Source organism: Armigeres subalbatus, chromosome 2 (assembly GCF_024139115.2).
Source record: "Armigeres subalbatus isolate Guangzhou_Male chromosome 2, GZ_Asu_2, whole genome shotgun sequence".
NCBI lineage: Eukaryota > Metazoa > Arthropoda > Insecta > Diptera > Culicidae > Armigeres > Armigeres subalbatus.
Window position 1 is genome coordinate 142221796 of NC_085140.1, and position 24001 is coordinate 142245796.

General features: G+C 39.5%; 2 protein-coding genes across 2 annotated transcripts in view; both read left to right on the forward strand.

Moving 5' to 3' along the window:
• Positions 1 to 229: 229 nt before the first annotated feature.
• The window catches only part of LOC134210922 (serine/arginine repetitive matrix protein 2-like), a 54521-nt gene continuing 30749 nt past the window's right edge, over positions 230 to 24001 (forward strand). The window contains 3 exon segments of the mRNA XM_062687359.1: positions 230 to 542; positions 17934 to 18080; positions 22434 to 22522. Of these exon segments, the coding sequence (XP_062543343.1) occupies positions 18053 to 18080; positions 22434 to 22522 (117 nt within the window). The 5' untranslated portion in view covers positions 230 to 542; positions 17934 to 18052.
• LOC134209282 (uncharacterized) lies at positions 6432 to 7895 on the forward strand. The gene has a single exon (XM_062685279.1). It carries the CDS (start codon positions 6432 to 6434, stop codon positions 7893 to 7895), a length of 1464 nt encoding a protein of 487 aa, XP_062541263.1.

Here is a 24001-nt window from a genome sequence, read left to right on the forward strand (position 1 = left end):
CGTTTCCGGTTTCCTGGACTTTCGCTTGTCATTTCTTGCTGTGCTTTTTCTCCTGGGAACTCGAAAGACACCTCACTGCCGCCGTTACCAGCCCGGCCATGAAGTCCCCTGAATGTTTCGAGGGTCGCCGGCTGGTTTTGTTCTGTAGATTGCCCAGTCGAGTCGCATTGAACCAGGCAGTTTCACAAGCTCAGCAATACGTAACTGAACGAAGCATACCGATTGGCCGGACGCAAGGCAGCTAAACGCGTTCCACTGGTCAACCAGCACCAACAGCAAGACAGGAGCACCCAACATAGCAGTAGCCCCACTTGGTGGAAGTAAAAAAACGGCAGTCGAAGTGGGCTTAGTGTTATTTTTTTTCTTCTCTTGTACCAAATGTGGAAGTGTCTTCGGTGTGAAATCCAATCAGCGAAAAAGATAATTTAGTTCGAATTTCCCGCGCAGGATTACGAAAAGAATATTGACGCTGGAGGAACTCGAAAATACTGGCCACTTCCTAAGTGGGCCCGTTGTGGAGTTGTCTGGATCCAAATCATAAGGTGAATTTGATTTTTCTCATTCGTATAGGAAAGGAAATTGTTATTACGTTTTGGATTTCACTATGGTAATTGATGCCACAGTCCGGAAGTGAAGGAATTTTCCACTTCAGTTGGAGTGGATCGATGTTGTTCCCGAGAAGAAATGCTCAAAATATTTCGGTGTTGTGCTTCCATTTTGACGTTTTATGCTGCTGACGATGTACGATGTTGATTGTATATCTAGTTGGATCAAATCAAAACGGGCAGCGCGAAGAGAAATCTTTCATGCATATGCATAAGCAGTTCCAGAGTTTCGAAGTGTGGGGGGGCGAGTCTGTATGGATATCTATAAAGTGTGGGTCGGGGCGTTTGATCGTTCAACACTTTCGTAGCTAGAAAACACTATTCTTAAGCAATCCATCGCTTATTACGCTTTTTTTTGTATACCTATTTTGTAAAAAAAACGCTTGGAATGTTTTTAAATGTCGATAGGAGTATTTAATAATATTATGTCTTTTTTTTAATAGAATATGAGTATCTTTCTTAATTCGTAACAATTGCCCTTTCCTGTTTTTTTTTCATATGCTATTTGTAGAATGTATGAGACCAGGGGTTTAACACCTAGAAACTGTCATTGACCATAGCCAAGGGACGAAGCAAAAGATCGCAATATTTTATGTATCTATGTGTGGAGCGAAACACACAGCGAGATATTTGTTTTCTTTCATTCGCGATTTCCTGACTGATAGAAATAGTTTGGAGAGAAGACGTTATTTTTTGTTCTTTTGCTTGATAGGGCTCAACAGGATAAATCCCACCGAAAATCATTACCACCATCGCTTTACTTAGTGCACCCTCTTTTCTTTTGAAAATATAACTAACAAGTCAGAAAGCCATTGCCGATGGAGGTGTAATTAAAACCCGAAAAACTGAGCAAAAGCGAGAGAGTTACAACTCCAGCGCTCTCAGCGCTCCAACATTACAGCGACATTATTGGTTGCATACACATCGATTCCGATAGAAAGAAAACAAGAAAAACATCACTTTAGAAACAACCCCACCTCTACTATAGCTTCAACTACTCGTCAGCAACGTGGAGCGATCATCGAAGAATTGGCGCTAATGTGTTTATGCTCGCACTTTGCTTATCGAGTTCTACGGGTTTCCTCTTCACAATGTTTAGGTTACTGAATACGTTGCATTCTCCTAGAGTGGATCCATATTTTAGAACGTTATATAAACATTTTTCTTTGCAAATCCATTGTGAGATTTTGATTCTCATAATAACGTTGAACATTATGGTTTTGTTACGTTCTTGAAGAGAATAGAAACGTCCTTGATTTTCTAACTGTAATATATTTTAAACTATTTTTTCAGCGTTATGGAACAAATTTTAATAATCTACACTTACACATTTGGAAGTCATCATCATCGACTTCAGTTTATATTTTCATATACATCTTCCTTTAAAAAAAATGCGATGGAAACTAAGCAGGGGGCCTACATAATACAGTGTTGATCCAATTTTGTCTACCCCCGATTTTATTACGTTTTCGACCAGATCGTTCTTTTTATTTTCGTAAATAATACTGCAAACAACATTGATTTTCATGAAATACTTTTTACCGCCTGTGATTTATTACGAATCATTTCTGAGTTCCTGCTTTTACGAGTCATAAGCTTATTAAAATTTGTGAAATGAATTTGAAAATTGAAATTTAAAAAAAATCCTATTTTTTCACATTTCCGACTCTTATTCTTCAATGGCTCTACATTGCAACTGAAAGACTTCTATTAGAATTTCCTCAGTTATTAATTAAAAGCTTTTCTATGCCCGCCTTTGCATGAGTATGTATCTTGTGTGGCAAGCAGTGGCGTCGCGTAACCTCACTTTTTACCTGTGCACTGACCCAAAAAATGAAAATTCTGATATTTTGACAGCCCAAATGGAAAATAAAATTATTAGAGTCGTTTAAACGATTCGAAAACGAGAGGTCGGAGTGACAACACGCGTTTTCTGTAGAGCACGCTTAAAGTCATTCACACAATTTTGTGTTTCGTTCACACAAAACGGGCCTAACCTGGAACAACACATATTATGAGTAACTGCCATGTTACTCATTTTAGTGTAATTGACGGTGAACGATTTCCGATGAGTTCATTTCACACAGTGAGAGAGCGGTCGGAAAACGGACCTAACCTCAATTAAATTTTTTTATGTAAATTGAAAATTATCGAAACATTTTTATACTATTTCAGAGGAGTCCCCATTTGTTTCGATATGACCAAACTAAAGTGCGATGTTTATAGTCGCACATTTTAGTTGTATCGTATCGAAACATAACGAAAATCCACAGAAAAAGTAATTTACGTTGCGGTGCATGCCGGACGCAACCGCCATCATGGCGGTCAAAATGGACTTGACAGTTCGAAGCAAAGTTTCTTACACATATTAAAATAATAAAAGACATTACACAGCGACTGTGCATGTCTTACACATAATTTTCACACAGATTGCTATTCTCTCGTGTCATCGTCGTCATGTGTGAAAATTATTCATGCGATGTGTAATTTACTTTAAGCGTGAGAGTGTCTCAAGAGAGTTTCTCGCGGTGATAAAAATCACATTAATCAAGGAAAAGGAATCTATACTTAATTACCAGTGATAATAGTAATAACTAAAGAGAAGTAGTAACTAAATATACAGTGTACAGTGTGATTGAAGTGCGATAGGACGCTAACTAGTGCAAGTGTACCAGTGGAAAAAAAACCCACGCGGAGAATCAAAATGGCGGATAGTGAGGTGATCAAAAGAAAATAAAATGGCGGAGAACAGAAATGAAAAGATGATGCAATCCGGTACATCCATGGATACCAACGGGAACACAACGCAAAATACACGACAAGACAAACCGAAGATCAACTACCAATACGAAAACGGTGACAAAGGACCGTTTCGTGTTATGGTTGAACTGATTGACACGCAGAATGGAAACTTGAAAATAAACAAATTGTCACTAGCTTGCGCACTGCGGCGAATGCCAATTTACAAAACTCACATCACCGAAATGAAACAGGTTGGAAGGAACAAACTAATGGTCTACGTCAACAACTACCAAATTGCGAATAGACTGACAACGGATGCCAATTTGAAAGACAAGAATTATCGAGCCTACATCCCACGACACCTAGTGTCGGTCACAGGTGTGATCGCCGGTGTGCCAATCGACATCTCTGAAGAAAAGATTGCAGAAGAAATGGAGTGCGAATACCAAATCATGACAGTTTATCGCATGAATCGGCACGTAAATGGCAAGAAGGAACCAACAATGCGAGTAAGCGTTACATTCCGAGCACCCAGGCTTCCTGAGCGTGTCAGAATTTTCTGCTGCTCAGTGGGCGTCAGAGCCTTTTATCGAAAAACAGTGCTATGCCACAACTGCCTTCGGTATAATCACCTGGCCACAAACTGCAAAAGCAAGCGGAGATGCAACAACTGTTCAAGATCACATGACAACGAAGAAGACTTCAATGAGTGCAAACAACCCAAAAGGTGCTTGTATTGCCGTGTGGAGCATAAGACTACGGATATCAGTTGCCCGGAACGTACAAGGCAAAACAATGTGCAAGCGATCATGGCACGTACGAATCTAACCGCGATTGAAGCAGTGGAACAGTACCCCATCCAAACACGTAACTACTATGAAGCACTGGTCGAAGGCACCCAGGAGCCGACGCCAGCAGAATCGTTTGCAACCATGACAGCAGGGAAGTACAGAACACGCACCACTCTACCCACTCGGCCGAGGAAACGCTCCGGAGATTACGAAAGATCGACAAACATCGCGGACCAAGTTGTGATAATGCAGGAGAAAAAAAACGAACGGACGAAATGAATCAAGTGAATGGTGTGGCCTTATTCAATAAGTTCAAGGTCACGGAAGCAGATAAGTGGAAGAACCAACTACGTGAAGCAGCAAAGCAACAACAAACACCCGGAGCAACGCACAATCAACAGCCCACCCTAGAACTAGAATAGCAAAAAAAAAAAAAAAAAAAAAACAATATGTAAACAACCAAATAAAAATGCGTGTAGTACAAGCTAATGTTCAGAGTTTAAAAAAGAATAAGGATGAAATAATGCGAGTATTGAACGAAAAGCAATTTGAAATTGGAGTGTTCTCGGAAACGTGGACAAAACTAGGTGAGGAAAGCAATCGGGAATACAGGATAAACGGCTACCATCAAATATTAGCAGCAAGACCAGACAACTATGGAGGAGTTGGAGTATATGTGCAACACAAATACAACTACCAACAGATGGACATCACAGTGCAGTCGGAGCAGATTCAAATAGTCGCTGTAAAAATTTTACGTTTGGATATTGTAATCATCGGTATTTATGCGGCACCATCGATGGCGGCTAACTCATTCGAAACGGAAATCAACTCGATACTGGTACAATTGGAGCGATGCAATAGAGTGATCATTGCTGGTGACTTCAATTGTCACCACATCCAATGGGGTAACAGCTACAGCGATAGGAAAGGAGCAATTCTACTAGACGCCATAAATGATTCAAACTTCATATTGATGAATGATGGATCAAAAACTTTCATTCCACTAGACACCACAAAACAAGCGACGGCTATCGATTTAACATTTTGCTCGGCAGGACTTTTTTCACGTCTGGAATGGAAAGTTATTCATAAACACATTGGAAGAAGTGAACATGTGCTAATCGAAACGAATTTGGACGAACCGGACAAAAATTCCAGACCAACCTTTTTGAATCACAAAAAAGTATTCGAAGAGGTCTCCAGCTGGAACAGAGATGACATCAACAGTTTCGAGGAGCTCAGAGGAAAAATTAAGCAATGTGTCAGAAAGAATAAAAAACCTAGCAGATACACACCCAAGTCTTGGTGGAATGATACGGTGGAGAGGGCATGGAAGGATAAGATGGAGGCGGCCAAGAGGTTCCACGAACGAAGCACAATAGAAAACGCTATAGAGGTCAAAAAATGTTCGGCAACTTTCACCAGATTAAAAAAACGAAGGAGTCAAACGGCAGATAGAAGAACTAGCGGAAACGATCGACCCACAAACAAGCTCGAAGGTTTTGTGGAATAAAATTTCTCGAATATCGGGAAAAAGAAGCAAAAGAAGAGTCAACAATCCGATCCAAGAAGACGAACAAATGGCGACAGACTTTTTGGATCTACACGTAGGAGCAAACGATGTAGACATCGAAGTTCCAATATCGTATGGACCGGTTTGTAGATACAACCTGATGGACGCAGATAAATGGAACAAAATATTAGCAACAAAAAACGCGAAATCAGCACCATCTGGGGACATGATTACTTATGGTATGCTTAAGCAAATAAAACCGGAAGTAAGAGAAGTCATCCTAGAACAGATAAATCAAATGTTTATATCAGGCACACTAACACATCAACTGAAGGAAGATAAAATCGTTGCTATACCAAAACCGGGACGCGACCAAGGCAAGGAACAGTACAAGAAAAAAGGCCGATGGCACTGATCCCTACCATAACCAAGATACAGCTGTATTAGAGAAAATACAACAACATGTGGCCGACAGAAACATATTGCCAAGGCTCTCCTTTGGGTTCAGGCGAAATGTTTCAACATCAACCTGTGTTAATTACGTAGTCAACGCAATCAAGCAACACAAAAGAGAAGGTTTCATCACGGCTGTGACATTTTTGGACTTAAAAAACGCATATAACGCAGTGCGAACCGATCGTCTAGAAGAAATCATGCAAGAGATGATGTTTCCGCCTGAACTATTTATCTGGGTTTCATCATTCTTGAAAAACAGGAAAGTGGAGATGAAAGTTGGTGAAAAAGTCTTGAAGCAACGGGCTTCCACAGGGCGACGTTATGTCTCCATCTCTGTTCAACATATACACGACAGAGCTACATACGGTTGACGAATCAGGTGTAATATTGGTGCAATTCGCTGATGATTTCGCCCTGATGGTCAGAGCGAAATCCGTTGAGATGGTAAACCAGAAGATGCAACACCAATTAAACCAGTTTGCACGAAAAGCACAAGATCTGAATTTGGACATCAATCCGGACAAGACCAAGGTAGTCTTATTCCACGGAGGAAACAATACGATAAACGTTAGAATCAACAACGTAGAGATAGAGATGGTCAACAGTCACAGATATCTCGGACTACAAATCGATAGATTCCTAGGATTTGGCGGACACATACGGACTGTCAAACAAAAGATTCAAGAACGGCTAAAAATGCTGAAAGTTATCAGTAGTATACGAAGCGGCGGTCATCCACAGACGATGAATTTAGTCTACAATGCACTGGTCAGAAGCTGTATTGAATATGGATCATCCGTGATCAATAACGCATCTGTGACGAACAAAAAGACGATACAAACTCTCATCAATTCGTGCCTGCGTAAAGTTACTGGGTGCAGTAAAACTACTCCACTGAACTCTTTACTAGCTGTAGCAAGTCAAGAGCCATGGAACATTAGAAGTGAATATATAGCGTGCAGAGAGATCGCCAAGATTGTAGCGTATCGAAGCCCGATTCACGAACAACTGCTAGACATCGAAGAATACGAAGGGGACGAAGGAAGACTAACGTACATGGAAAAACAATATCTGGAACATGTACATACATTTAAAATCATCAGCCCTATTCGAAGAGTAAGAGAACATGCGGATGTAGAGGATATCGAAATCAACACAAACGTGGGAGCTACTTTCAAAAAGCAGAATGCTAACCCCAAGATGATGAAGCAAATGGTGTTAGGAATGCTCAATGGAAAATACAGATCCAGAATAAAAAATTTCACAGACGCATCGATGTGGGACGATACTTGCGGGATAGGAGTCTACGTGGAGTCTACCAACAAAAGAATAGCGTTGAGGCTGGAACACCAAACATCGATAATGACTGCCGAAATGGTAGCGATAAAAGTCGCCACAGAAGAAATAAGTAAAGGACAGTTGAAGAACGCGGTGATCCTGACGGATTCATTGTCGTCCTGTATGATGCTAGAGCAAAGCCAAAAGCAACCGGAACGAAGCCAGATGACCGACGAGATCATCCAAATATGTAGGAAATGGAAGGTCGACATCCAGTGGATTCCCAGCCATATCGATATCAAAGGCAACGATTTGGCCGATTCCTTGGCCAAACATGGAGCGCAACACGGAGAACTACTTGAACATCCAATATTGCTGAAAGATGCATATCTACGGCTGCTGCAAATAAAAAAACAGAAGGCAAACAATTGGTATAAAGAATATGCTATTAACGAAAAAGGGCGGAAATTTTTCGACATACAGCCAGAATTCAAAGAAGAACCGTAGTACTACAACTTACCGCTGAACAATGTCGAAACAAGAACTCTGAACAGACTGCTAACGGGTCACAACTACAGTGAATACTGGCTCCACAAAATGAAACTCCGAGATAGTCCAAATTGCGAAACCTGCAACGTGACTGAAACTGCAGACCATGTTGTACTACACTGCAAACGATTCGAGCAAATAAGACAAATCTACAATTTTGGTAGATTTCAGTCTATGAAACAGCTATTCGAAGCGAAGGATATTGGCATCCTTCGAGAAGTTGTTGATTTTCTGAAGAGAACACAACTGAAGATTTAAAGCGAACAGAAGCAATGAATAAAATATAAAGAAGTTCCAAATTAAACCAAGAAGGAAACCTGACAATCAAAACAAACACGTAGCAGGGCAACGGCTGAAAAAATTCGGCTGTCCCGCCTGCTGAGACCGAAACAACTTTGCTGCATCCGCAGCCATAGGGGTGGGCTGTCAAATCGACGTTAAAGAAGCAGATGGACTTATGGTCAAACGTCACCTGTCCAAGCACAACAGAAGAGAAGAAGAAGAAGAAGAGTCGTTTAAACTAATCAACATCTAGTTATTCTATGCATTTCCGCACACCAATTCCTTAAATTTAAGTCCAGTGCACAGGTAGATTGAGGTTAGGGAAACGCCACTGGTGGCAAGTACAATGGATACACTATGCCCAGGGTGTCGAGAAAGTTTCCCACGCAAAAACATCATAGACCGGACCGAGAATCGAACGCGTCATCTCCGGATTGGCAATCCTACGCTTTTGCTCGAAAGTCTACTGGAGGCCCCTATATTTCATATTTTATCATTTCAAATTTCATCAGGGTTTGATAAAATCGGGATACTACTGTATTCCTTTATTACATTTATTTTGCTTACATCTAAACAGATAACACTAAATCAATCACAATATTTAAAAAAAATCGTATTTCACTACTCACATTGTTATCAGCCGTTAGCAAGGATCCAACTTAGACGAATTCATCGACAACGTCAAAAGTATCCCCGTTTTACGTAATGTTTGGCCGACAATGTCCATGTCATCAGCGAAACAAACAAATTGACTGGATCTGTTGAAAATCGATCCCCGACTGTTACACCCCGCTCTCCGCAAGATACGTTCAAGTAGGTACAACATTGAACAATATGCAACAAGTCTTATCACCTTGTCGTAGTCCGGCGAGATTCGAACGAACCTGAGTGTTTGCCAGAAATCTTCACACAATTTTGCACACCATCCATCGTTGCTTTGATCAGTCTCGTAAGCTTCCCGGGAAACCTGTTCTCGTCCAAATTGTTCATGTTTTATAGCTCTACGCGGTCTATTATGTACATATATCGTAAACCTCCTTGAAATCGATAAACAGGTGGTGCGGCTTGATATTCACGGTGTTTATGAAGGATTTGCCGTACAGTATAAATAGATCTTAGATCTGGTACGCTATCAAGCGGCCGTTGACGAAGCCGGCTTGATAACTTCCCACGAACCCATTTAGTAATGGGAATATACGACGGAAGATTATCTGCGATATAACTTTGTAGGCAGAATTTAGGATGGTAATCGTTCTGGTAAACCTTATCGATGGGGCATTTGACCTCTTCCTGCAACTCCTCCGGTAGCTGCTCTGTTTCCCTGGGTTCATTTTCGTGAGTTCAACTTCGACACCATCCTTACCAGCTGCTTTATTGTTCTTGAGCTGTTGGATGGCATTTTTATTTTCTCTCAAGGTGAGGGCTGGTTGGTTTTCATTGTCCGCTGAACTGATGCAATCTTCTCCTCCGCTGCACAGCGGGACACATCGAGCAAAAAACTGATGTCCGCCGCTTTAAGTCCATCCGATAATGTATTCCTGGATAGGAAACGTTTGAAAGGGGTTTTCGTAGGCTGAAAAAAACTGGAAGCGGTCTGTTCGGACTTTCGGATATTAAACGAAACTGTTTTGGAAATATCAACATTTATAAGGATTATCAAAAGAGTGATACAAATTTTGACTTTTTTGCCGCCCCCCAATGCTTAATAGATTGCATTTGCCATTTTAATAATCCTAAATTTAAAGCAAATTTGAATGTAATTTGATGTTAGTTTTTATGCAAATTACTGTGAAAACTGACCCTAATGTGAAATACCGCTCCGTTAGGTGGCCCATGAACTATTGAAATATAATCAACAAATTGACTACACAGAATACTTTTCAAGCTGAAAGGCAGATGTTTTTGCAAAGCAATTTAACGTTTGGAAGCAAAGTTATGAAGAAAACAAAAATGCTCACTATTGATATTGATGTTTTTCTTTTGCGTAATAAATTCAATTTTCCTCGATTCAGTATTTCCTTATTAACTTAATAACAATGCTCCTTTTAAATTTTCTTCGACTCGCTATTAAACCACTTTACTAAATTCGACCATTTCTTTATGGTTTTCTAGTCTACCTCTTCAACGTATATTTTTCTCCCTCGCTTGCATTCCCTCACTCACTCTCACTATCATATCAGCTGTTAGCTGACATCTACCTAATCTACCAAATGTTGGTTGTGTCGCGGATGCGTCTAGGCAGGGTTGCCAGAACATTCCCCGGTCCGTAACTCTGCCCTGGAGGCCACTTCCGGCTTAGGATTACCTCCTTCAACTTCCATCACGGCCAATTTCCAGAGCTAGTACGCTCGCTTGATGGACCCTTCCGTCTCCGGACACGATGAGTTCTTCAATCACTCCGTGAACCCAACACTTCCGGTTGGCACCATCAACGATGTAAAACCAAATCTCCTGCTTGCAACGGTCTTGACTCGCCGAACCACTTGAACCTCTGGTTCAGCAAAGGCACATACTCCTTGATCCACCTAGCCCACATCGTTGTTCTGTTGCGACACGTTAATGAGGGGACGATAGTTGACTATGTCTCAGTCTCTACGATTGCCTACGATCAGTAAGGTACACCAAGTACCTTAGGGGCAAGTTGAAACGGTTTTTTCAAAGTTGAAATTCGAAGTGCTGTAAAAAATCACCCTTTGATATATTTTGAATCCGTTTGCGGTGTTTGCTAGTTCGGGCCAAATATTATACATGAAAAATGAGCAACCTTAACAAACTTTTTTATAAATATTTTTTTATATTTAAATTATTTTTTATATGCATCGTTTCAACTTGCCCCGCGAATCGGGGCAAGTTGAAACACTGCGTTATATTCAGGCGTAAGCTAATTTTGCCGTATTAATAACAAAATGTATGTACTCAGTGAGACCCAAGAAGCACGAGGTTGTAAAGGTGACTATAATACTGCCAGGATTCGCATAAGAGTCCCATGTAAGTTTTTGACAATTTTGATTTTCATTCAGTAATTAGCTTAAAATTGTCTCCTGTTTAAGAAAAACTGATAAAATAGTAGGCTTTGTTCTAGAAATTGGAAAACAAATCCCACTTATGTTGTCTCATCTTGATATTTACTCTCATAAAAATCAGATTCCAGGTTATAACTTAAACTTAACCAGAAATAAACTTAAGCATGGTCCATTTAATTGTGGGACAATTAATACGGATAAAGAATATAATGTCAATTTTTTGGAAAGATACCATTTGTTTTTCAATTTATTAGATTTTTTTTTGGATTTCTCCATGTAAAACAAGTTTGATAAATTCAACGGGAAATTACTCAAGTCGGCGAAAATGACATGGGACTCCTATGCGAATTGGGGCAGTGTACAACAAAGCCACAAGCGTATTTTCAGAGACCAAATTCTGGAGAACGCACTACGCTGAAAATTTATCAAATTAATTTCCTCCTACTGGTGACCACTCGGATTACTATTCAGGATGCTTCATTATTTGATTCACATGTATATTGCGCAGTTGATTAATTCGGCTGTCGCTTTCTCATAAATGCACATTAATTAACCAGCCATATCTCTCATAAACTCTTCGATTAGAGAAATAGGCAGCTGGGGAAGTGAAAGGTGGAGTTAACGAAATGTTTACATACTCTATGTTTTATTTTTCTGAGAGTCAGTGCTCAGTAGATTAAGAATCTCAAAACTGCTGTTTGAATATGACCACTTTTCATTCTAGTGGAAATTGTAGGAGGGGTGCATTAATGACGGACTGGGCGGAAAAATATTAAATTTATGTTTAGAAGTTTGCATGTTTCTATAAATTTATGTTTTTCTAATGTTTGTATTTACGGACCATGTTGGATTCTGAAAAAAAAAACTTTTAATTGCGAGGGTGACGTTTTGAATCGTTGTTTCAACTTGCCCCGCACCACGCATTTCTATTTGCCCCGATGAGTTGAACATACAGAGCAATATCAAACAACCAAAAAACAAAAATTAAAACGAATCTTTCATCGATTTTTCATAATCATTATGCTTATTCAACATTGATTGATTACCTACCGTGAAAATTTGATGAAAAAACTCTTCCAAACATCGTTTTGAGACCTGTTTCATTGGCACGTCAAATAGTTGGTTTGGATTTTGCAAAGGGCGAAAAATAAACAATGGCAGGGATTGCTTTTGAAAGTTGCAATCTTTCGGGAATGGCAGTCAGAAGGAGCGTTAAGGCGAGTAGTTTGTTGAAAAAAAAAATTAGGGCATTCGGTCGTTTCCAATCTGAATTACAGCTTCCGTTTCAACTTACCCCGCATTTCAACTTGCCCCGGTGTATCTTACTAGAATTTCTCATTTTAAATGAGAGATGTCACGCGATGTTTACATATCTGCCCCTTTCAATATCTATAAAAACGCGAAGGATGAATGGCATGCTACAAAAATCTCAACAAATACTTGTCCCGTGACAGGGCATGAAAGTGTGCAATATCTGGTTTATGTTTGTGTTTATTACCACTTTCAACTCGGTGAATTAAAGAAATATGATTAATTTATCGGCTAGTCACTATTATTCGCATATATCTATTAACCCGATTCGGTCTGACCTAGAAATCAAAATTGAAATAACCCGTGTAGGCTCATTTTTCGTCCGATTGCCATGAAATTTTCAGAGAAGAAGCGTCATCATGTCTATTTTTTGGCGCAGAATTTGATGATTTGACAATTGTGCCAATCCGGGCGGATTCATTATGGCTCAAGACTCCATCACAATGTTTTGAAAATTGATGACTGTATCACTTGTTTGTAATAGTGATGCAATTGGTACGGAGAAGTGCAGCAGCGATAAATAAAATGTTGTTTACAACTGGGGTGGGTGGAAATGGGGTGGTAAAAATATGTCAGCTGATGCATAATGTTGCCAGACTTGACGAATTGTTTATTTTATATCATAAGACATGTTCATGGCGTATCAAATATATGGGTATTTATCGGTTTAATTTTTTTATACACCACTTGGAATGTAATAGAAACTTACGTAACATGTTTAAATATTTATTTTTGGTTTTATTGTTCAATCCGACAAACAGCAATGATTTTTTCCAATAAATAAATCTGGCAACGGCGAAGAGATGATTATTTTCTTGTGTATGCACATCTTTGTTTGCGTGTTGGCTGGCGTATACGTTGTATTGTTCGGACTGAATGAAGTTGCATCGCGTAGATTTTGTTCTCACCATTTCACTTATTGCGCTAGTGAATTTGAGTCTTCCGCATTTTATTGCATTCACAATACGGTCGTCAAATTTGTCTCTCACTTCGATTTTTGCAAAGCAGTTTTCAACAGTTTTTGGGCGTGAAGTGAATTAATTGGTAGTCAAGGTTAACGAAAAATGTGAAACTCAGTTAGTGAATATGTTTTAGGAGTGATAAAATCAAGGAAACAATGAGAAAAGATCCAGTGAAAAATCAAGTGAGTGTGTATGTGTTCGATCCGAACGTTTGAACGTTAGTATGCGTTCGATGAACAAACGAATATCGATTTAGGAAAAAGGCAGTTTTCAGCGTTTTTCCAACAATTTCTCAGTAATTGCTAGTTTTGATAAGTGAAAAATTAATATGGAAATGCCATGAATATATTATGATAGAGGGTAAGTCCGTAAATAGCCCCAAAATATTGAATTTAGTTCAAAACTGTATTAGTATTAGTGCGGATTTGAATAAAATCATTGTCATTATCGGATTGATTACGGTTTATAGAGCCTTAAGGGGGGGTCAGATACAGTCAAAAAAGGGTCATTTTTTTAAAACCATTGATAAATAAACGAAAGTGACCAGAATGCTGATGCAAACGTGGTCAATCATCATTGACCAGCATCAGAAGTTAGTTGTGATACAATTGAATCACCAGGACATAGTTCCGGATGTTCCGGGAACCTGGTTCCCTGGGGTATCCCTGGGGTTGTGGACACTTTTCAAGTGGACACAACCCAGTCTTACGACATATCAAACTTCAGAAATTCATTTATTGAGCTTGTCTTTCAAAATCACGGAGTTTGGCATACCGCAAGATAGGTTCCGGCGCTAATCGAAATTTGTTCGCTTCCCTGAGGGAACCAGGCTCCCGGGAACACTTCCGGACGTGGCCAATGTGTCCAAAATCTCTCACAAATTCATCTATTGAGCTTGTCTTCCAAAATCATGGAGTTTGACATGTCGCAAGATGAGTTTATGGTGCTAGGCGGGATTTGTCCACTTTCTTGAGGGAACCAGGCTCCCGGGAACATTTCCGGATGTGGCCAATGTGTCCAAAACCTCCCAAAAACTCATCTATTAGCATTGTCTTCCAAAACCATGAAGTTTGATATGTCGCAAGACTGGGTTGTATCCACTTGAAAAGTGTCCACCACCCCAGGGATTCAATTGTATCAAAACTAACTTCTGAAGCTGGTCAATGATGATTGACCACGTTTGCATCAGCATTTTGGTCACTTTCGTTCATTTATCAATGGTTTTAAAAAAATGATCCGTTTTTGACTGCATCTGACCCAGGACCCCCCTTTAATAAATACGGCCGGGTTGGCACCATGGTCAAATCTAACTAAAAAATATACATGATGACGCTTCTTCCCTGAAAATTTCATGGCAATCGGACGAAAAATGAGCCTACACGGGTTATTTCAATTTTGATTTCTAGGTCAGACCGAAACGGGTTAAAATTATTTAGAAATTTTAATTTTAAAATAAAGCACAACATCCTTTCATGGCTGCCTTTCATGCAAAATTGATCAAAGAACCAACGATTCTGTCATTTGGTCGCCTGAAGTAGAAAAAGGCGCTTTGCTCTCTGTCTTATGACGATCACGACATGTTACAGTACTGCCTACGATTGTCTGCAAAATCTCCAGCATTTTACACAGGATGGTAACTGGACTCTGGAGCAAGGAATCCGGCCGGATTAAACTGTGTCATGACTATGCTGAGTACTATTCGCTTGATGGAACGTTCTTCTCCTTGGAGAACTTTGGAACATTCGAACTTCGAAGCGGTCTCAAAACAGAAGACGTCTTCGATTGTATCGCATACTACGCCCAGTACTTGTTCATACTTTGCAGCCTTGTCTTCGCTGAAGTGTACTGCCGACATACCGCTTCGCGCGCCAATCTTTTGTAGGAATGCATTGGAGTTAGACAGCAGCTCCGAGTTCAGGGAAATGCCATACACCGATGCTGCTGCATCTCATACCAGGCGCACTTTGCCTGGCTTTCGTGGGGTTCATCACGACGCCGTTCAACGGCAGGTTCCACACAACAGATTGAGCAGTCTCCATCAATTCAGCGTCGATTGATTTGTGCGCGTATCCTTTCTGCTGGTAGTCCTCGATCTGCCGACATACATTCTCCTTCAGCGCTGGATTCTTTTATAATTTCCGACCGAGTGCATGCATTCTCCGCGTAGCCATAGCAACCCAGTTTCAAACCGATGGCCCATTCGCTTTGTTGTCGCCTCCAGAATTTCTCTAGCACGCTTCTCTTCCGCCGGTTCTGGAACAGCGAACGCTGCAACTGTCGTCTCTTCCAACACATACTGCTCCGTCATCAAATCATGGAGCTCCTGATTGCTCTCGGGCACGATAGAGTAAAGATTCAGGTATGTATGAACGCTTGCTTTTCGTTTCTCGGATCCATATATCGCATCTTCGATCGCGCGGCGATCGGTTTGTTTGGTCTACCAATACGCGATTCCAGCGGCGCAAACAGGTATAGGTTATCCAAACCGACGAGAATGGTCGGTAACGTCTTCAAGTTGCGTGTACCGCTTCACTATCTCTGCGTATCGAACATTCTGTTTCGGTAGCTGTAGCTCCGACACTGTTCGAGTGTTGAACAGAAGAAATTTCTCCATTGAGCCCTTTGCTGACATCAGCATCTCTACTAAGCGGGACTCGTTGATGTTGGGAAGCGGTTGATGTTCCCGGTTCACGTTACTATCAACGGCTGTCAATTGTTTGGCAACCACATCATCGACCAAAGTCGCCGACGACCCTTCATCCAGGAACGCGACGGTGTTGTATTGACGCTTGCCAACGTGTACCTAGCGTTACCGGCATCATCCGGAAAATCTCCGTGTAGTCAGATATCGCATTCTGCAATTGCACAGATATTTCCACAGTTTCTGCCTCTCCACTTCTCTAAGCCTCTCAGCAATATTTATTCGCCGGAACTAATCGCAATTTCTGATAAGATGATCCATTCGCTCAGATCCAGCACGGCCGACTGACTGCCTCGCTTCGCGATCTGTCGCTACGCTTCTGTTGAAAGTCATGCACATGCACAAACTACTTCCTGAGATTCTCTATCCCAGGACGCGCTCAATCATTCACTGACAGTAGTGTAAACTCCGTAACCTCGGACACATCCGAAACGATCTCAGTGGTAAAGTTTGTGAACATCCTCAGCGGACTGTCTACTTTTACGCGCTTGAACCGAACCCAGTCTAGTTGGTAAGCTTGGTGGCAGCCTATCGACCAACTCCTGTACCAGCATCGGATTGTTCAAATGGTCTCTGAGTTGTGCAGCTTCAAAATTATCGCACAATTACTTCCGAAGTTGATGAAGGTCTCCAGCCGATCATCCCTCAGCATTTCTCACATTTGTCAGCAGCGTCTTCCGCAATTTCTCTCGGGCTTCCGAATAGATTCCTCAGATCACCATTAACATCTGCCTCCTTTGTAGACATTCATGTAACCGCTTCAAGTTCTCCAAATTGGAAAATCCGCACGCTGCTGTCGTGTGCTCGAAGCTATTGATAAACAGCGGCAAGACTTCCGGCTTTTTACGAAAGAAGGTGCTAAGACACTGTTTTTCGAGCGGCTGCAGTTTCAAGATATTGCCAATATGACGTCCCGGCCCGTCATGATCATGACTGTTCCGCACGCTGACATACCGGCTCTGACTGACTGACGGTGGAAATTCGAGTGTTTCAACTATCTGCAGGGTAAAGTTATTTATTACTGCTGTTGGTAGCGAGAACTAAATACGATGAATCCTTACCTAATTACCACAACTTATTGCCCCAGCTAAAAAAATTGATTAAGCTAGGACTCTGTTTGGTAGATATTACACCGTAACACACTATGTCAAAGTCATCTACCGTATTACGGGAATACATCGAGGATAGTGGTGAGTAGAGTCAACAACACACCTCCTGAGAAATTCCCGGAGATATTAACCAGGATCTTCGAATGATTGTTTCCGAAACATGACTCATGTGAGCTCATCAAACGTTTAAAAACAGAAGAGAATTCAAAATAATTTTAAATTTTGAAAACCACCACATATATGATAACGATTACAACACTAGTAATAAAATGTGGGTTTTTATTATAAAACCAGCCATCAATAATTCTAGCAGTTATACATTGTTAATAGAGGAAATAGCCAAACGTCTAAAATGTTGAACACGTGTGCCTCACAATAGACGGGAATTTGAGTCATTCAATATTTGGCAAATTACCCCTTAATTGTTTATCACGATTAGCATTTTTACATTTACCGGGAATGTGCCTGAATAATCTTTCCGATTCTACTAATAGCAATTTTCTATCTGGGAATGATTTTTTTTTTCAAGCCTTGATTCAGAATAGCTTGCTGTGCGCCAACCGGTCTCATGTGTGTTTGTTTTGGCCTTTCTTTTCTCGCCCAAGCAGCCGTTATCAACAATAACAAATCATATTCAACAACGCAGGAGGAAGAGAACACGTCACCGGGTGCTCTCTCAACCAACACGGGAAGTAGCATTATCTACCTCCGTTAGCGACTCGAGGGCATGTTTTCCACTTTCATCGGACTAATAGGTAAGTTGGACAATCTTTTCGATAATTTCAACTGTTTTTAGGATCAGGTTCCAATCATTCTAAAGACATACTCGACCAACTACAGGTACCACATTTGTTTCTTTTTCGTGAAATCATTTATAATTATTGAACACAAAGGTTGAAATAGTTTCTACGGTCGTCTTTGAGCTTGCATAGGTTCCAAACCATCTTACAAATTCGTTCAACTTTTAGTTATCTTTTAACAGTTTCATGATTATGTTCTCTGTGGTTTAAAATAACCTTGCTTCGGAGTATGATAAGTTTTGACAGTTTGATAGTGCTTGCTTGTCGGGCGACGATCACCGTGTCCAGATTTCAGCACTATTGTGATATAACTTTCAGTCACATGTTTGTCACTGAGATAACCTTGATAACAACTAATCTCAACTATTACTAAAAAGGGCTTGCCAAAAACTTTTTATAAATCAGTGCACTGAAATAGCAGAAGGGATGTTCTGATGTTCCTCTATCCCCGTTACAAAGACGACCATTTGTGGATTAGATTGCTCCGATCTTTTGAAAAAGGTATCTACAGGGGCAGTGTCCGGTCATTGGGCATCTGTAGGTGTTGTGATCTCTTTTGTTGAGACCTTGATAACGGTTTTTTAGCTTTGATATTCTTATTGTTATACAAAAATTGACGCCAAATCCATTTTGTTCCAAATAACTGTCAAAACTCAATTAGGATGGCTATAAAGTAGGAGAACTGTTCCGTTTTCCATCTCACTGCATCAATTTTGTCGCTTATATTTGCTAACATGTGTGCTAACTGCTGTAAAAAAAATCGCAAAAATATGAAACAAACTTTTTTTTGTTGCTTTATTTTTCTTAGGATGAATATCAGAGCTATGAGATGACCATGGGAAAATAACCATCAAACTGTTCAATTTAAAAATAAATGCAGATATGTACACTGAGGAAATTATTGAGTCGATGTTCATAATAAATGTGTATTAAATTTTACCAAAAGTTTTTTTTTTAAATTCTTATGAAAGTTCTGTGCCTATAAAAGTTGCAACATATGCCATACTATATGGGAAAAACTCATATTAATCCACCTAGCGTTGGTGGTGCCTTTCTCGCATTTAGTTAAGACACCAACCTTATATGGGGTTCATGTCGTTCGATGTACCATTTTCTTCATAACTTTTAGTCGCAATGACCGATCGTTATAAAATTCAATAGTGATCAACAAGGCTTTGTCCCCTGTCGAATGAAACTTGTTGCGAGAAAATCGGTTAAGGATTACTATACAAAAAGTTGTCTAATGTTTTTTATAGCTTTTGTGCACACACATACACACACACATATACACATACATACACACGGACAGACAGACATGTGCTCAGCTCGTCGAGCTGAGTCGATTGGTATATAATACTATGGGTCTCAGAGGCTTCTATAAAAAGTTCGTTTTCGGAGTGAAATGATAGCCTTAGTTGTACGAGAAAGGCAAAAAGGATACATTTTGTCCCTTATCGATCAAACTATTAAACTAAGGGTATCAATTCTCTAATTAAAAATTGCGACCTTCGTTCATTTTAAAGGCAAATACTGGTGGCACTGGTGCCATTTTTTGTGTGGATCAGATCTTCTGACAGCAATATAATGTACCTAATCTTACATAGAATAAATTAAAATGTAAGGGAAGAGGTTCGCTTATGGGCACCCTTTTGTCTTTGATCCATAGGCTATAGTTGATCTTATGCCGACATTTGTATACCAATGGAAAGCTAGACTAATAACCTCACTACTAACGAAAAAATTGTAGGATATCATCGGTTTGAAAAAAAATATTGACAATTTTGCAAATTTGACATTTTTGGACATTTAAATTTTGTGGTTTGGTTGTGGGCAGCAAAACTCAGCTAAAAATAAAGAAGCATGAAAAGAAACCACCCAGATTTAGACAAAAAGAATAGTTTATTTATTCTAATAGCCAGGTGGCACTAAAAAAATCAGATCAATCCACCTAGTAGTGATGATGCCTCCATCGGTGCATTAGGGAGGATATCACATAATAAAAGTATAAAATAGCTCTTTATCGTTCATTACAAACATTACTATTTTGGCCATAAATTTTGATCCCATAGTCCGTTCTGACGTTCTGAAATCTGCATAAAAACTTAATTTGAAATAAGTTAGGGGACAACTAAAACGATGATGAAATATTTGTCAATAAAATAAGGGTGCCCATAACCGAACCAATAAAGGTGCCCACAACCGAATTTCGCAGCTTTTTTGAGAAATGAAGAAAAAAATTCGCGCTTAAATTTTAATGGCAATCGTCAATGAGCCTCAACAGTGGCGTAGCCACGGGGGTGGTTTTGGACATAAACCCCCCCCCCAAAGACAAAATTTTCAGAAGAAATTTTTTTTTTCGAAAAAAAAAAATGTTCGGAAAACCCTCCCCAGACCCATTTTCTGGATACGCCACTGAGCCTCAAAATAGATTAAATTTGCTGAATAAATATGCATTAAAACTCACTGTTTGAATTAAATCACATCAATTTATGACACTCTGAAAAGGCCAAAATAAACTTTCGTGATGTTTTTTTTGTAAAAATAAATGATTTGTTCCTAGTTCAAAGTAGAGTCTTCGTCGCTTGTCCAGTACCAGAAGCGCGATGTTCAATCCCTATTTCGATTTCGTTCTTCCTTCTGATACCGTCTGTTTTGGTTGTACAATCCGACAAAATGATGCCTCTACACTTCTACAGTTTTCAACACGTTCCGCCCCCTTCGTCAGTATAATACCATCAGAAATGTTGTCTTCAGCTCCAACGTCCCTCCTCCCTGGGACGACTTCACCAGAATCGTCAAATGTTTGGGCGCTAGCGTTGGTCAGTTCTTCTATTTTTTTCACAACTTCTGCGCCAGTTTCCGTAACTATTGAGCGAGAATTGAAAGTCGTTTGAATACTTGAGAAATCGGCTGGATCTGACTGATAACCTTGCGACACAGTTTGTATTGGAGCAGTATTGCACAATGTTTGAATGTTGCTGGTACAAGTTTCATTGGCCACTACTTTAGATTCATGTTGGTCATCTCTACTTTGACCGGTTTTGTAGAATGATTAATGCTACTTATGAAAGTACCAGTTTTGGAAGTATGTTGGTCTGTTGTCGGATGGTCTCCGGTGAGGACAATCATGTTAAAAAAGTCTGTAAAATGCAAACAATCAAACAAAAAATTTCAAACGTAAATTATGAACATCTCACGTTTTGTTCGCGCCACTCAAAAATCCACGTTCATATAACTCCATAATTCCACACTACTCCTGCAGAAGATTAGGCACCACAAATCTGCTCTTTTGACCAAGTGATCAATAATAATGTTTAATATTTAATTCGTTTTGCAAAATTACTTTTACATACGGGGAAAGCTTCAGCCGAAACTTTGGGACACGACAGCAACATCTGTTCGTACGCCATTTTGCTTTGACATTGACTCTCGTATGTTTTTTCACAACTTGTGAATTTCATAAACGCGTCGTATGAAAGGATTTCAAGGGTTTGAAACACTTGTTCATACGAATAAAGTTATGAAAATCGAATGTTTAGTTTCCTCAGTGTACTCAACGCTCATATTCAGATTATGATAATGCTCGTAATGATATGAAATGTAATATACATTATTCCCAATAAAATTGATTTATAAAGTTCGATACTTATAGCTTGTGTTTTGAATAGTAATAGCCTACCTACAAACTTTATCACTTGATAAAGAGTATCTTGATGAAAAAGCTCACACATTTTCATTTTTATTTTATGAAGCTACTCTTCAGCGAGTTATGAAGTTCACAGTCTGAACAGGCAATAAGGTTTTATTATACAGCCACGTTCGCTTCTAATTGAATATTAAATATTCTTTTATCTTTAAGTTTCAACTGTAGCTTTGCTTTATTTTTGTTACTTTTTTTGTTTAGGGGAAAACTCCCGGAAAATCCTTATAAATTAAAGAAACAGCGTGCACCTACAAGACAACAACACCAACGTGTCTCGGACTAGACGGACAGGCAGAGAAAACGGAACAAGATTCCAGTGTTGACGGTGGAGGAAGTTTGCTTTGAAAAATTGATTTTCAGTTTTCGGTTTCATCCTTCACCGTTTCAGTCCAAATAGGACCATCACTTTCTGCCATCCCACTCACTACCTACCACACCTCGGAGCAAATAGAGAGAGAGAACAAGAGTACAGAAAGGAGAGACTTGCTAGATTCCCGATTGCTCCTCCATTCCCGACCATACTCAACATTACACTCCACAAAAAAATAATCCTGAGTAGCCTGGAACTGATCACAGCAACGTGTTGTTATTCATGAATTTTATAGATATTCAATCATGGTGGGAGGTGCCCTGCATTGCACACTTCTGTTCGTTGTTTAGTGGCTCCTTTCATTTGCCGGATTTCGACATCGAGGTGAGTATTCGTTTTGTTATTTCTTCTATGTTTTATGTTTATATAGTTTGGGTGGCTTATGGCTTATGCCATAGTATCATAAAAAATAAACAGAAATGTAACGAGTTTTGTAAAAGATCCTATTTCTACTATTGTCAAGTGTGTTGGTCAAATTTTGAAAATAGACCTTGAGAAATTAAGTTATGTATATACAAAATTTAGATACGTATTCAGGAAACGACAATTTCTAGGCAGCAATCTTACATCTTGCAAATAAAAAAAATATTTTTTATCACATTCAACCTAATATTCTAAATACACTTCCACAGGCATTGTGTAGCCGTAGATCAATCATAGTACATATACAATACAAATCGATGCGAGATCAGCGATCATCGAAACACATTTTTTTTTATTTTCTCGGTAACGGACAAAATTAGGCTATGATTGAGAATTTATCAATATTTTTCATTGATGTCTGTAGAATTGCGTAAACAAGAAAAGATCGAACTTGTGAAATTGGAACAGCTTTTATTCGAGCGTGCTTTTAGATGACTGGTTTGAATATAAACGAAAAAATCCATAGACATTAGTCGGGATAAACAACTGGTAGTCACCTTTAGTGAACAACGATTGCTTGATCCGCAACATCGCCTCTCAATCGGAAACTCCTCTCATGTTCCGAAGGAAACGGAATCGTCCAACATTCAATGACTTGGCGAATTGGTCCGTTCGCTGCTCAGTGGTAGTAATTAATTCTAGTTTGATGGTTCCGCTAGCCACGTTATCCTTCGTGAAATGATGATTGGTACACTGTTAGATGACTTTACCCATTAATGGGTACTATGTTATTGTTGATATTATTCCCAACGTGAAAAATTCACCCATTTTCTTTAAAAAGCGCCACTACCCATTAAAATGGGTAGTGGCACTTTTTCAAGAAAATGGGTGAATTTTTCACGGTGGGAATAATATCAACAATAACATAGTACCCATTAATGGGTAAAGTCATCTAACCGTGTACCGATGTGTTTGAATAGCTTTGATCCAGCATGGTTGGTATTTCCGATGCACCATCTATTATTTTGATATATTAGAACATATGATATGACTAGGGGGATAATATGAATCATGTAGGTAAATCTGTTTTCTTCGTTTTAAGATGTTTTTCGAAAGTTCTCGAAAACCTGTCACGATATACATATGGGAATCACAGCATGTCAGTATTCTAAACAAGTCTCAGGAAAAATTCATGGATACATACGCAGCCTCGATTCGCACAAGAGCCCCATGTCGATTTTAATTTACTTTTAGAAAAAAAGCATCAATTGCCTTCCTTTTAAGAAAAGCTGATAAAATAGTAAACTTTGTTCTAGAAAGTTTAAAATCAAAACCCACATTTGTTGTCCCATTTTTATGTTTTTCGCACAAAAGTCGCATTCCAGATTTTGATACTCCTTTAAACAAAAAATAAACATAATAATGGTATATTTAATAGCT